Source organism: Lissotriton helveticus, chromosome 11 (assembly GCF_964261635.1).
Source record: "Lissotriton helveticus chromosome 11, aLisHel1.1, whole genome shotgun sequence".
Classification (NCBI taxonomy): domain Eukaryota; kingdom Metazoa; phylum Chordata; class Amphibia; order Caudata; family Salamandridae; genus Lissotriton; species Lissotriton helveticus.
This window is the reverse complement of record NC_136072.1, coordinates 64,965,546-64,978,934: the sequence shown is the minus strand read 5'-3', so window position 1 is coordinate 64,978,934 and position 13,389 is coordinate 64,965,546. Positions and strand designations below refer to the sequence as shown.

The window sequence follows — 13,389 nt, the reverse complement described above, 5'->3', positions numbered from 1 at the left end:
GGTGTAGATCCCATTTGTGGACTAGCTCCTCCACCCTGCTGAGCAGGTCCGCAAAGTTGTCTGTTTCCTGAAGGGATTCTGCTCATATGTGAGTGTCGGGGGATGTAGATCCCAGTTCCAGATGGTCTGAAACAGCTGTGAGAGTGGTGTAGAAAGTGTCCTCCCCCACCCCCGTATTTGTAGGTAATCCATGGCAGTCCTATTATTCGTGCGGACTAGGACAATCTTGTGAGTCACGTGAGGTAGTTATGCTAGTTGAACAGCTTGAAGCTCTTGGTCGCTGATGTGGAGAGACTGGTGCTTAGCATACCATAGGCCCTGTGAGGTCTTATAGGTGAGCACCCCATCCAGCCTGTGAGGAGTGTCATGAGAGTGATGTAGGGAACAGGGTCGAGAACAGGCTGCTCCATAAACAGGTTGCTGGTGTTCCACCATTGCAGAGAACAGCGAGTGTGGCGGTCTACCAACAACAGATTGGTCAAGTGACAAGCTAAACATTCCTGTAATTGGCATATGTGTAATCTTGCCTGGACACAAAGGCACTGCAGGAAGCAATCATCCCTAGCAGACGCATGACCATCCTAACAGAGTTGTTGACTCATTTGAAACTGAAGTAGTATTGCCTGAAAGTTTTTTTTATTCTCGCAAGATTGGGGGAAGCAAATTCTATTTGTATGTTTAGGGTTGCTCTCAAGTATGGCCGAACTTGTAATGATTGCAGGTGAGACTTGGGAGCGTTCATAGTAAACCCTAAATTGCGAAGATCTATGGTCATCTGAGGGTATTGTTGGCACTGATTAAGAGTGCTGGCTTTGATACGCCAGTCATCCAGGTAAGGAAATACCTGGACATTTAAGCTGCACAGATGTGCTGCGACCACTGCTAGGCATTTGGTGAACCCTCGAGATTCAATGGTTAGCCCGAATGGAAAAACCTTGAACTGGTAATTCGTGCACACTATGACAAATCTTAAGTATTTGCAGCGAGCCGGGTGCGTGGATTGGTATGTGGAAGTAGGAGTCCTTTAAGTCTAGTGTTGTCATAAAGTCACTTTGTTGAAGAAGCGAATTGACATCTTGTAAGGTAACCACGTGGAACTGTTCTGATAGGATGTTTTTGTTTAAGGGCCTGAGAGCGAAGATTGGCCTTAAAGACCCGTCCTTTTTGGGGATTAGGAAGTACAGAGTATACTTCTGAGCCCTGATGTTGAAGAGGAACGGGCTCTATGGCTCCTTTGAGGAGGGGGCTTGAACTTCCTGCCCGAGTAATGTTTGATGCTCCTGAGTTAATCTGGGAGTTTGAGGTGGAATGTTGTGCTGTGTGGTAATGAGCTCCAGACAATGGCGATGGTGGATAATGGCTACCACCCACTTGTCCAGGGTGATCGAATGCCATGTTGGATGGAAATGTTGTGGTTTGCCCATGACAGATTTTTGAGGTGGGGGGGGGGGGGGGGGGTTTGAGCAGGTGGGGGTAGGATAGGATAATCACTGCTTGGTAGAGGGTGTTGCTTCACAAGTAGAGGCACCCTTACCTCTACCCTTGTTGTTGGCCTCTAAATGAGCCATGAAAGTAGCTTTTGGTGTCGGAGCTTCGAAACTGCTTTTGTTACAAAGTGGATGCAGAGGCAGACTTCTGGGTCCCATGGTAGATTGGGCGACGAAAAGTCCCCTGGGAGTAGGTGTCTGTACTGCTCCCAAGGATTTAGCAGTTTCTAGGTCTTTTTTATCTTCTCCAAAGTAGAATCTACTTGGGACCAAAGAAGTGCTCTTTAACACAAGGCCTGTTAAGAACAGCCTGTTGAACCTTCAGTTTGAAACCAGAAATCCAGACACTTTTGAATATTGGTATTAATTCTCTGCGCTGCAGTGCCTGCTGCATCTAGGGCACACCGTATGGAGGTATTAGTGATGGTTTGCCACTCTGCTACTGACTGCCAACCCCTTTTTCTGTTCTCCTCTGGGAGGTACTGAAGTAGGTCCTCTATCTCGTCCAAGTGAGCTCTGTCGTACCACACTAGGAGAACCTGGGAATTAGCAATGCGCTAATGGTGGGCACCCTGGGCTGCATCCCTTTTCCCTGCAGCGTCTATCGGTTTGCTCTCCTTATCTGGAGCCCTCCTGAGCCCCTGTACAAAAGCACAGGTTCAAGAAACACTAGCAAGAAACCCAACCTCTCATGGAGGCATAAATCCAACCCCCTGAAGATTTTCCTGGTGACCCTGTGCCAGTGTTTTGCTTGTATTTTATGAGAGTACCAGTCCTACTCGGGGCACCCGTAGCCAGAGTTGTTGTTGAAAGCCTTAGGGATGGCACAAGGCCCCATTGGCAGCAAGAGAAAGGTGTTGCATCTCTACCTGCTCCATCTACTTCTCAGCTCCCACCCACTGGCGGGAGTAAACAGTTTCCCCTGCCAGTGCTGGCAGTAGGCAGGGATGATGAATGCCAACACCCCCCCATCCCAACTACCCCACATTCACATTGGCATGGGGCGGGAGCCAACCAGTCACGTTTTACTCAGGATTTTGGTCCCAGTGGCTAGGGTTTCCAGGACAATCTCAAGACCCCCTGGCCCTCAGAAAGATGGTGTCTGCAAGGGGCAAATCTGTACATGGTGAGAGGGCCCCATGCACGTTCACTCCCCATTAATTATCCCTTGCTGCTTTTGGTGCCAAACCCCAGTTGCTTACTCCTCGCAGGGGTACTGGAAGAAATCCCAGCAGAGCACTATGTTCTCTACTCCATAACCCCTAGAGCAACAAGTGTACAAATAGTTTTCACTGTTGGGGGCCAGCCCTAGTTAACAGCAGCATTTTCTTCAGCCGTTCTGGCCTTTGAAGTGCGATTTGTTGTAGGAGGCAGGATCTTCTGCCTCGTTGAATTACACTAGACCTCTGCTTGGACTGCTGGTGCTCTTTTGCTTGTGTGGGTATCATGCGTAGCCCCCTCTATTACACCCTCAGATGCACCCGCCCTGGCTTTGGCTGTCTTGCTGAGCACCTGTGAGTCCCCGGAGTCAAGGTCACCTTCCTGAAGAGGGTCACCAAGCTGCAGGACTAGTTTGCAAAAGTCCCAGGGGAATCAATCAGGGTCCAACAAAAGGTTCATTCCCCCAACTGATCCTCCGGGATTAGAGGGGCATTAGGGGCACTGGTCTTGGAAAGGCCCATCCTAGTCCTGGGGGTCAGCTGGAGTAAAGGTTTTTAAGTCTAAACATGCAGGGCATAATGTCATCTCTCCTTCTAGCTGGGCATTCTTTCGCCATTGCCACTCCCAGTATCTCATCTGCTTCTCCCTTGTGCATGGGTTTTTAAATCATGGTGGATAGTTCTAGACCACCTCTGACCAATCCTAGGGTGCCACATCAGTCCAGCCCCCGTCCCAGCTCTCGAGCATAGCATCCTGGGAAAAGCCAATATGGACATTTCCATGGAAAAAGCTCTGAGAATCTCTGCTACACCTCTAGCTGAAACAGCTGCCCGATCCTTCCCACCAACATTTCAAAGGTGAGCACCTCTGGTGTTAGCGCCTGAAATCTGGACCACTTCCTTTGTTCGTGTGTCCCAGCCCAGGTGAAGTGTGCCAGGCTAATTAACAGATGCAGACCCCCCGTCAGTCTCCTTCCTTTCCCAGGAACGGAGCGAAGCACTATTAATGACTATTGTGTGGGGAGGTCTTTGATATTTCTGCTGGAGAGGAGAGTAATTAACTCTTCCCCGTACAGGGTACAAAGGCCTGGAATCTGATTATGAACTGAGCCAGGAAAATAAGACAAGTCTTTGTGACATAAGGAATGTGTGTATGAGATCAGGTAATTTCAGGATAATCTTCAGATTAGTTCTCAGGCATACTTTGGCAGAAGCCTAGGAAAATTGTACAGAGCGGTCAAATCTAGCCAGCATGCAGCAAACGTGTGTATTGGACTTGCCGGCATCATGTTACTCACACTTCAAAAAAATCTTGAACTACTTCGTTCCCACTCCAAGTCCTACACTTGTAGGCAGGTCTTCTTCGGTTAGCTTCAACCTGCTCAGAGGGACCAGATTGGAGTTAGTAGGCAGGCAAGACACTGCAACAGACTTGTCAAGTTCCTCCAAATAATGTGAAACTGATGTACATGGGTCCCTTGAATATACCAACACATCTACTGCATATAAGGTGCGTGTCTCATTACCCAATTGAATTCCCCAATCGCTCCTCTGTAGCCCACAGGCGAATAGCTCAATTTGCAATGCAAATAATAGCAGTGATACTGGGCAGCCCTGCCTGGCTCCCCTTTCAAAAACCCACAAGGCAGATATTATGCCTTCGGTACATACTCGACCTAGATTCCATCTGTAACAGTTTGTCTTAGCTTATGTAGCTAGGCCAATAGCCCCATAATCATCAGAACAGTACAAAAGAGCTTCCAGATCAGTGTCAAAAGAGTTTCACAACAAGGGATCCTACCACACATTTTTCTTCTGAAGATTCGAATGCGCAAGTCTCCTTATATTATATCCTTTATTCATACCCAGAATAAGCACTATCCAGTCAGCGGCAATCAATGAGCCTTTCACTCCAAAAACTCTATTCTCAAGGACTTTACTCAGCAGTTTCATGTCAGTGTGTAGCATCATTGACAGAGGCATGTAGGCGATAAGCAACTCCTTGGGATGAGCCTCATTACCACCTTCCTCTGGGACTAAAGGAGTTGTTCCTTCTTGCGCTTCTCTGTAAATACTGCCAGGAACTTTTCCAACAGGAGGGCAACCATCACCTGGTAACTCTGCAAGGATTCTGCCCATTCCAGATAATTTCACTTTTTTTTTATACTCGCCTATGCCACTTAAGCTCTTCCACTCTAATTCGGGGTCTCCAGAGTTAGACTCTGTACCATGTCAGACACTGGAGTTCACCATGTCATATGGGGACATTCAATTTTTAAGAGAAACTATCTAAAGTATACTTTGCACTTGTCATTGATATGGTCCCTGGCTGGTGTCAGTCTCTCTTTCACCTCTCAACTTCATTACATGAGTTAGTTTTTTCTCTTTTCAATAACCAGCATTTGTCCCACATTTTCTAGCAGGCATATCTGTGTATACTTATCAAACCTTGCCCAGGTGGCCTCGGTCTCATCGTGGCTACCCTTTCTCGAGAGGCCGAAGGAGCGATAGTCATCTGTAGGTCCAGTAGTGCCTGTGCTTTTTCTAGTTCGGTCAGAGAGCTCAAACTGATGCTTAACCTCAACTACTTGAGCCATACATCCCCCTCCCCAAAGCAACCTTACATGCTTCTCACTCCATGGCCCTGTCAGTGGATATATAATGATGTGTAAAGAATTGAGTGGTATATTCCTTCAAGTGTTCAATAAATGCCCCATCTGTCAGTACCTCAGTACGCATTGAGCATAAAGGTATGGGCAGTCTGGCATATCATAGCCTCAGGGTAACAATCAATGGTGCAGGATCAGAAAGGAACCGATTTAGATAGGCAGAGCTTTCAAACATACTATGTCCTCACTACAGCCTTACAAGTAATGGAACCTGCTGTGTCCACCCCCCCTGCATGCACACTTGAGTTAGGAGTATATTTTATCCTGCGGGTGATGAAATCTCCAAACGCCCATTAGTTCAAAAACAATAGCAGCTTCTGTGAGCACCGCCACCATACCCCACTTCATGACAGGTCTAGATGGAGGGAAGGGTGTGGGGGCATGGGAACTTTATCCATAGTCAAATTCAGGACACAGTTAAAGTCCCCGACCTATATTACTCGGTAGCTCATGTGCGGGGCTATTATCCTCCCAATTTCAGGAACGGATACTTTCTGATCTACATATGGGGCATAAATATCATACACGTGTCACATGCCTCGAAAAGTACCACAACTATTACATATCTCCTCAATTGATCTGTAGCCGTCGCCCCCCAAAAAATTGAAAATCACAAGTAACTAAGTTGTGCCCTCGTCATGCACAGATTATGACCTGTGTGTTCGGAGCTATATTTGGATGAGGTCTCAGCAGTACCTGTGGCGGTTTACATAATGGGGCTGGTGGAGTTGAAGATGCCAGCTGATTAAGATGCCATCATATTAAGCATCATAGCAAGGGCATCCTGGGCCATGGGAATGCATATCTTGGTTATACAGATCACCCTGGCCTTGATCCTCGTCCTCCACCTCTGTCCTTTTTGCAGCTGCCAGGATTGTAAGGGGTGCTCGTAATAGTCTGTTATCATCCGTTTCCTTAGTCTCCTTTTCAAGAAACTTTAATAGTGGGTTGCTGGACACCTGTCAGATGTGCAAGAGGGTAACAAAAGGCATTTCTATATTTACAGGCAGGTCCATCTGCTTTATCACCATCTGCAAATCTTTCGTCGTTGAAGAGAGCACCTTCAGCTTGGTCGCCAATCAGTGTGTCATTGACTGTGCACTTACTTACTTGTAAAAGGCAAATGTGGAACAGGAACTTGGTGAAATGATACAGAGGAGGACACAGACTGAGTTATGGTCATAGCATACTACTTTTGTGGCTGGAATGTGTAATACATGCCCTTTCCCTCAGTCTCTGAGCACATGCCTGCTTATTTTGGTCACCACTTTTTGAAGGAGTTTCATAGCCACTGTCAGAACCTCTTGGGTCGGGCACAGAACAAGCAGGAGTTACTGGGCCACAACGGTGGGGTTTGGGGTAATTTGTGTAATTATAATAAAGCATTTTGCCATACCGGAGTTAGATTTATTCACAAGAGACTGTAAAGATACAAACTAGATTTTCCCCTCTCCCCTTCGTCCATCAAACACTAAATCACACAAATTTTTTAATACTTGGCTGAATACCCTAAATTACCCAGGGTGTTACAGCGGAACTGCTAGAGGGTTTGCGAAGAATCCAAGGCAGGTAAAATTGAAAAAGGGGTTGGACTTCTATGCTGAGTGGCAAACATATGAAAGAACTCCCTCCACACAACATGTGCGGTACAAATATGAGCTACAGCCTCCGCACAGTGAGTGGGGTTCAGCTTGCAGTCACCGCAGGGTTGGAGTTCAGGTCGTTTTTAATGAAGTGGCTAAGTTAAATGTTTGCCATTTTAGGCCCTTCAGGGAAATTAGAGGTGTCACTGCTATGATAAAATTACTGTGAGGCTTGCATGTCAAAAGTGCGTATTGATTCAATCAGGAAAATCTGTATTAGTAAGGCTTCCCAGACTGGTACAGAATAATTCAAGCATGTGAATCTATTAAAGATCCAATGGCGGATAAATAACGACATAGTCTAGCTTGATGTACCACTTCAACTGGATTTCGAATGATACTGTGCACCAGTTCAAAAGTTTTTACTAGGTGTGGGATTGTTTGTGACCATTATAACCCCAAGGCCTAACTTCGGCATAAGAACTGTAAAAGCCTTGCTGGTGATACCTGCCAATCGTGACCAATTAGAGTCAGAAGCCACGATAACCTAACCGAATCCCAAATGAAAGTTCGAAAATGGAAGTGCATTAGACATGAGGAGCTTCCAGTCCAGCTAATGAGAGCCAACCAATAATTCTTCGGACTTAGTAGAGGGTAAAGTACAGCTAAGAACACTGCAGGAATTCAGGTGTTGTTAGGCTGCCTAGCCATGACAGCAAGAGAAGCTGTATCTGCCCACTTTCAGTTCTTTTTAGGCCGAAGGGCACAAACACTTGTCCTCTTCAGTGTGGGGCATGGGGAACTGTTCCAACTATCTTTCTACCTTTTAATCTTCCAGAGATATTTGAAGTCCTGTTTTGACACTAAATCTAATTCCCAGTCTGCACTAATTACTCTCATGGACCACGCCCATTCTACCTCCCCATTCTTCCTATACCAGGCCCAAACATTTAGTAAGCTACTAATGTTAATATTTTCTGGAAGCTTTTAAGAGTGAAATATGTTGAATAATAAAGGCAGGAAAGTCCAAGAATTCCACCACCTGCAAAACATGTTAGAATACCTACGGTTAGTTAAATCCTATCAGCCCCAGCAGACGAGCCACCTTCACAACACTGGCTCTGATGATGTTGGCATACCCATGGGATGTACTTGGGGAGCAGGCTACATTGCAGACAAGGAGTACCATTACACTGCACTTTTGCACTATTTGGATCCCCTTCACTGGCCCCCTCTGAAAAGTGCCCCAAGTATGGTGCCCCCTTCAACTGGATAGTGAGACTGATCCACTGGACTCCTGCCGCCCTAAAGAATTCCTTTGGGCAATCTTGTTTTGGATAACTTCGCATTTTGGGATGACTGACTGGATTAGGAGCTAAATAAAACATTTAAATGCCTACCATACTCCCAGGTAATAGGAAAATTAGAAGACTTATTTTGGGAGCTTGAAACTCTAGTATTATATCTGAACCATTTATTTGATGGACAAATGTTAAAATTAGGTTCTCTTCGACTTCACGAAGACTACCGAAGACAACAAGATCTTTGCCCTTAAAGTAGCACTGACTATTGCGTCCCATGGTATTTGTTAGCAAGGCCCCGTTTGATGATGCAGTGCACCAGAAGAGGACAGGTCCTTCTGTGTTATTAGATTTAACTCCAGTGGGTGCAAATACTATTTTAAAGGTAGAGGTATAGTTCAAATGAGATACAGAGTTGGAAAGCCATTAATTGTGTTACATTATTTATGTGCCATACTCTTTACTACCTCATCAAGTAAGATTGGACGGCACCCATCAATAACCACAAGCGTACCAGTAGAGAAACCTGATTACCCAATTAGAGTGAACAGTAACCAACACGGATACTACTAATCAAACACTGCCGCACAACCCTGACATGGTCTCATAATGATAGTATGCAGAGCACTGGATCACGTACAGTTCTTGTGGAGCTTAAGCTATAACTAGGGTGACTCAACAAAGTATAAAATCAATGCATTGTCAATGCCCTCCCGAGCATCCTTCCAAATAAAGTCAAACGTGATGAGCTCCACAGTGTTTCTACAAGAGGTAAAGAACTCTTACAGCTCTGCACCAGTTATTTTTTTCATAATTACTATACTTCCCAAATTTATTGTGGAGTAACTGAAAACTATATTTAATATTTAAAAACTCAAGCGTAAGAGCAGAAGTGGTGCAGAGTAACGAAAATGGAAGGGCAGCTTAAAAAAAGTGTCAGGACTACAATAAATGGTTTTATACTAAATAAAGGATAGGATATAGGAGGAGGTTGAAAAACTTGTAATTTAAGCATATTCAGAAGTTAGGCATAAATGTGAGACTGGGTGTACTGTTTGTAATGGTTTCAAAATTCTATGAGAAAATAAATGAATTTCAGAATGTTGAAACCTAAACAGAAAAAGTAAAATTGAACAGCCTTTTGAATCCGCTGGCACCTGTAAGTTCAAGAGCCGTGTTAGCAATCAGTCAAGGGATTTATTTTTCATACCTGGTGCTATAGATGGGTTCAGTCACGCAGCAAAAGACAGAAGCAGCCAAGGAGAGCAGCAAGGGTGCAGCACACGAAGGATTAACAGGCAAGCACGTCATAAGGCAAGAGGAAACAAAAACATTTAAAAAAGCCAGGTTAAATACGGCTGTCAAAGGAGTGAGGATAAGTGAGGGTGTGGAGCTGCGTCCATGTGGCAGAGGATCAGAATGGAGGTAGGGTAGTTTGACTACACAATGGCGACTACACTGCATTGACAGTCACTGACTGTAGTTAAAGGCAAGTGGAAAGAGAACAGGAAACATGGAGCCCTCAATTTATACACACAGAAAGGCATAAGCTGGTGAGGGGAATTCAGGGCAGGCTAGCAACGTGAGATAGGAGGAAGATAGGGAGAGAAGGGGGAGAGAAGATCCGATATAAGTAGAAAAGAGACTAGCGAAAAAGTGTAAGTAAATAAACACTAAGAAATTAGAGCCAGATGGTATCGACAGCGAAATGGTAAGGTGAATGTGAGAACTGTAGGCTTGGAAGGAAATGTGAGGGAAATTGCGGCGTAACAGGTGTGCATGAGTTGGTACTGGAGAATGGAGTAGATGAGTTGGTATAGCAGAAGTGGCATAGGTAGAATTTTGGAGATAAGAAGCCTAGAAGTGGAAGTGTAGATGCATCAAGTTGTTGTGGGCCAAGCAATGTGGATGTTAAAATTGAACAAGTAGATATGTGGAAGTGGGAAGGATGTAAATTGAAGCAATGGCTTAGAGGCTCTTATACAGACAGAGGCTGGGTTATAGGGCAAACAAGGAGTGCCAAAATGGCAGGTCTGGCAAGTCAGTCTGTGGGTAGTTTTTTGGTCGTTTCTTGACCTATTTTTTACTGCAGATTTTCTCAATATTAGCAAAAACAACATGCATGCTGTCTCCAATACTTGGCTAAACACCTAGAAAAAGTATTCATAAGTTCAAAACTACCCCGATTTGCAAATTGAACACTTTTTTAGCTATCTGGTTCGTTAACTGGGTCACGTATTTTGGTGGTCTGATCCTTATTGAATTTCAATCCAACCCGGTTCCGATATATGTTTTTAGCAAGCAAAGACACTTCCATCGCTCGCAATCTATAGGACATTGTGTAGTACCAAGCTCACTAGCACATGAGTGATAATTACAGTTCTACAAGATGGCAAAGGTATCAGGAACACTGGCCAAGATTAAATCCTTTTCCCACAGGTCCATAGACTGAGGAAAATTTCTGCAATCCATTAAAGCCACAGTTTATACAGAAAAGCTAATGCCTCGTGGGAGAGAACGGCTAGCTTTACTTTTTATTTTATTATTATCTGCCACACTGGGGCAGTTATCTGGCCACTGGAGCAATTGCCTTTCTTCTGATCACTAGCGTGGAATAGATGTGTGGTTAAATCGAGAGAAGCAGTGCCCACATTTCAACTAAAACTTTGAATCCCTTCAGAGAAAGCAGCAGTGCTACTTTGTTGAACATTATATATAAAGAAATAGAAGGTACTGATGCACTTTCAAGTGAAATACATTATACTTTAGGTGCAGAAGCGGTTAAGCTGAATTCTCATCAAGGATATATATGGTGTAGAAGCAACCAGTGTACATCAGACCACTCTTACCCCTAGAAGAATAAAAAAAAATGTGGGGCAATGATGGCGGGTCTCCTTCATTCTCCCAATAGGGTGATGTTGAAATCTCTCCTTTCTACCTTAAGTAGCAGGTACGGTGCTTGTGAGCTCAGTGAGATGGCCCACCTTAGAACATGAGTCATTGTGTTAAAAGAAATCATGAATGATACTGCTGTTCTCCATCCTACAAGGACAGTTATTTTACCTGGCTCTTGATCCCTTGCTGGGTGATGAAAGTTTTCAATGCGCCAGTCTCAGAATTCTGAGGATAACCAAAATCCAGGATTTCTAGAAATGAGCAAATAAAAAAACAAGAAAGAGTAAACAACCAATATAAACAACATTTTCCTTCCAACTTCTTGAAAGATGAGAATATTATGTAGACTGGTCATAACTCTTACTACAGACAGATTTACATGCGAAGTAATGCTTGCTACGTCTTAACACAGCGGAGAAAGGTTTCCTACCTGCTAAACTTCACTATAAAGAACTTCTTTTTTTAGACATTTATCCTCCTCTTGCCTGGTAAGTTAATTTTAAACCTCCGAGAACCCTACTAGCTGACAGCAGGGTCAGAAATTGCTTCTGAAAGCTGATAAAGTACAAGCACTGGCTGGCCAGTACCATGCATGCGGTACTTCATGCAACCAGGATGGCATCTCTGACACAAAGAGGTGGACACCATCTGCAGAGTCAGCTTTCTGAAATGAGGCATATCTAGATGTAGGGAATGAGCAAGGAGAGGTTTTGGGGCATTACGGGGTTGGACAAAGGAGAGACCATATGGACTATGAATTACAGTTATGAAAGTTCATTTATCCTTTTCAGTGGCTAAATTCCATAGCAAGAGCTCAAATTATGGAGATAAAAAAGATAGTGCCATGATGCCTGAGAATTAAGTTTAAATGCTCTAAAAGACCACACAGGATTAAACTGTGCAATAAATATCAACTAGAAGCAAGTATTAGCAGAATGTTGTCTACGGAGTGCCCCATGTAGCTGTCCTGTAAATATTTGCTGTTAAAATGCAAGGAATACAGCCTTATCTCTACTGAAAATGAAACTAGCTGTTCAATTATTTTACAGTGTGATAGGAGAGGAAGTGAAGATCCATGCAGTGATCCTGTTTTTGGATGCACCCCACATCTGAATTGTGCCACACATCAGAAGAATGTGGGAACAGACCGAAACAGAAAATCTCATGATGTCACATGTTTCCATTATTCTAAAAGACGGGTGTGTTGCGAACACCACCCTTGTTGACAAAGTAGAGTTCGGAACCTCATACTACTAACAAAAACCGCCTGGAAACAGAGAAAGCCAGCTTTTAATTAAATTATTTAACGGGGCTGCCCTGGTGTTTTTGAGTGATCCGGAGAAGTCAGTCCCGGTTCTGCTGGAATAATCGAGTAGATTTGCAAATGTCTTGGGCTATATACAAACAGAGTGAAGTCGTAGATCTTTCCTCTAGCCGGACTGGGGTGCACGGATTTAGCCCTCCCAAAGGACTGGGGGCTACAGTGAGAGCGAGACATTGCTACCCCGGGATCGTGGTAACACAGTGCCCCAGAACACAGTAGGACTTTAACATGGACAGGATGCTGGAGGGACTGGCTCTGTCTATTGAGTTCTGGAAAACACTCCCACTCTCCATGATGGGAAGAATTTCAGTGGCTAAAATCGTTTTGCTGCATTATATGTGCTGCAGAATGCAATGTGCCAGGTTGAGCTTTACACATTTGTGCAATTGGATAAGCTATTAGGTGCTCTGGTATGGGTAAAACTAGACACACTAAAGCTTCCTTGGAGATACGGGAGGCCTTGGACTACCAGGCGTCTTTCTATATTATGTAGCCACGCAGCTACAACATTAAGTACTGTGCCTTGATGATTATGCGGACCGGTAAAAATAAAATTTTGCTAGCAGACATGCACAACCTGTACATGCTGCCAGAGGTACTCAAAAGGGGAGAATGGTAATGGACTATATCAAATATATTAAATATTTTGGACAGCCTGAGTGGTAGACACCGTCCCATGGATACCGCCTTATGGGAAGACATGCTCCTGTAAGAGCAGAGACAGTTTCCTGCCCTTCTGAAAGACCAATCCTTTGAGAGAGGACTGCGAGGTGGAAGGGGCTGGTATGTACGAATGCAGGAGATCTCTAACTCAACAAGATGTGCCTTTCTTTTAAACAGGAACGGACTTTCTAGTGGCAGGGCCATCCACATCAGACACTAGGAAGGAATTGCAGTGGTCAGGTAATTAGTCTAGACAATTGGGTACTTAACAAAGGAGTTCAAACTAAGATACCTATGGTATTGTAAC

General features: G+C 44.4%; 1 protein-coding gene across 2 annotated transcripts in view; it reads right to left on the bottom strand.

Annotated features, from left to right (window-relative positions):
* Positions 1-13,389, bottom strand: part of AP2M1 (adaptor related protein complex 2 subunit mu 1) — a 148,796-nt gene that overhangs the window by 78,941 nt on the left and 56,466 nt on the right. For both annotated transcript variants that reach the window (XM_078666028.1, XM_078666029.1), the window contains exon 4: positions 11,264-11,346. In XM_078666028.1, the coding sequence (XP_078522154.1) occupies positions 11,264-11,346 (83 nt within the window). The remainder of the gene's footprint in view (positions 1-11,263; positions 11,347-13,389) is intronic.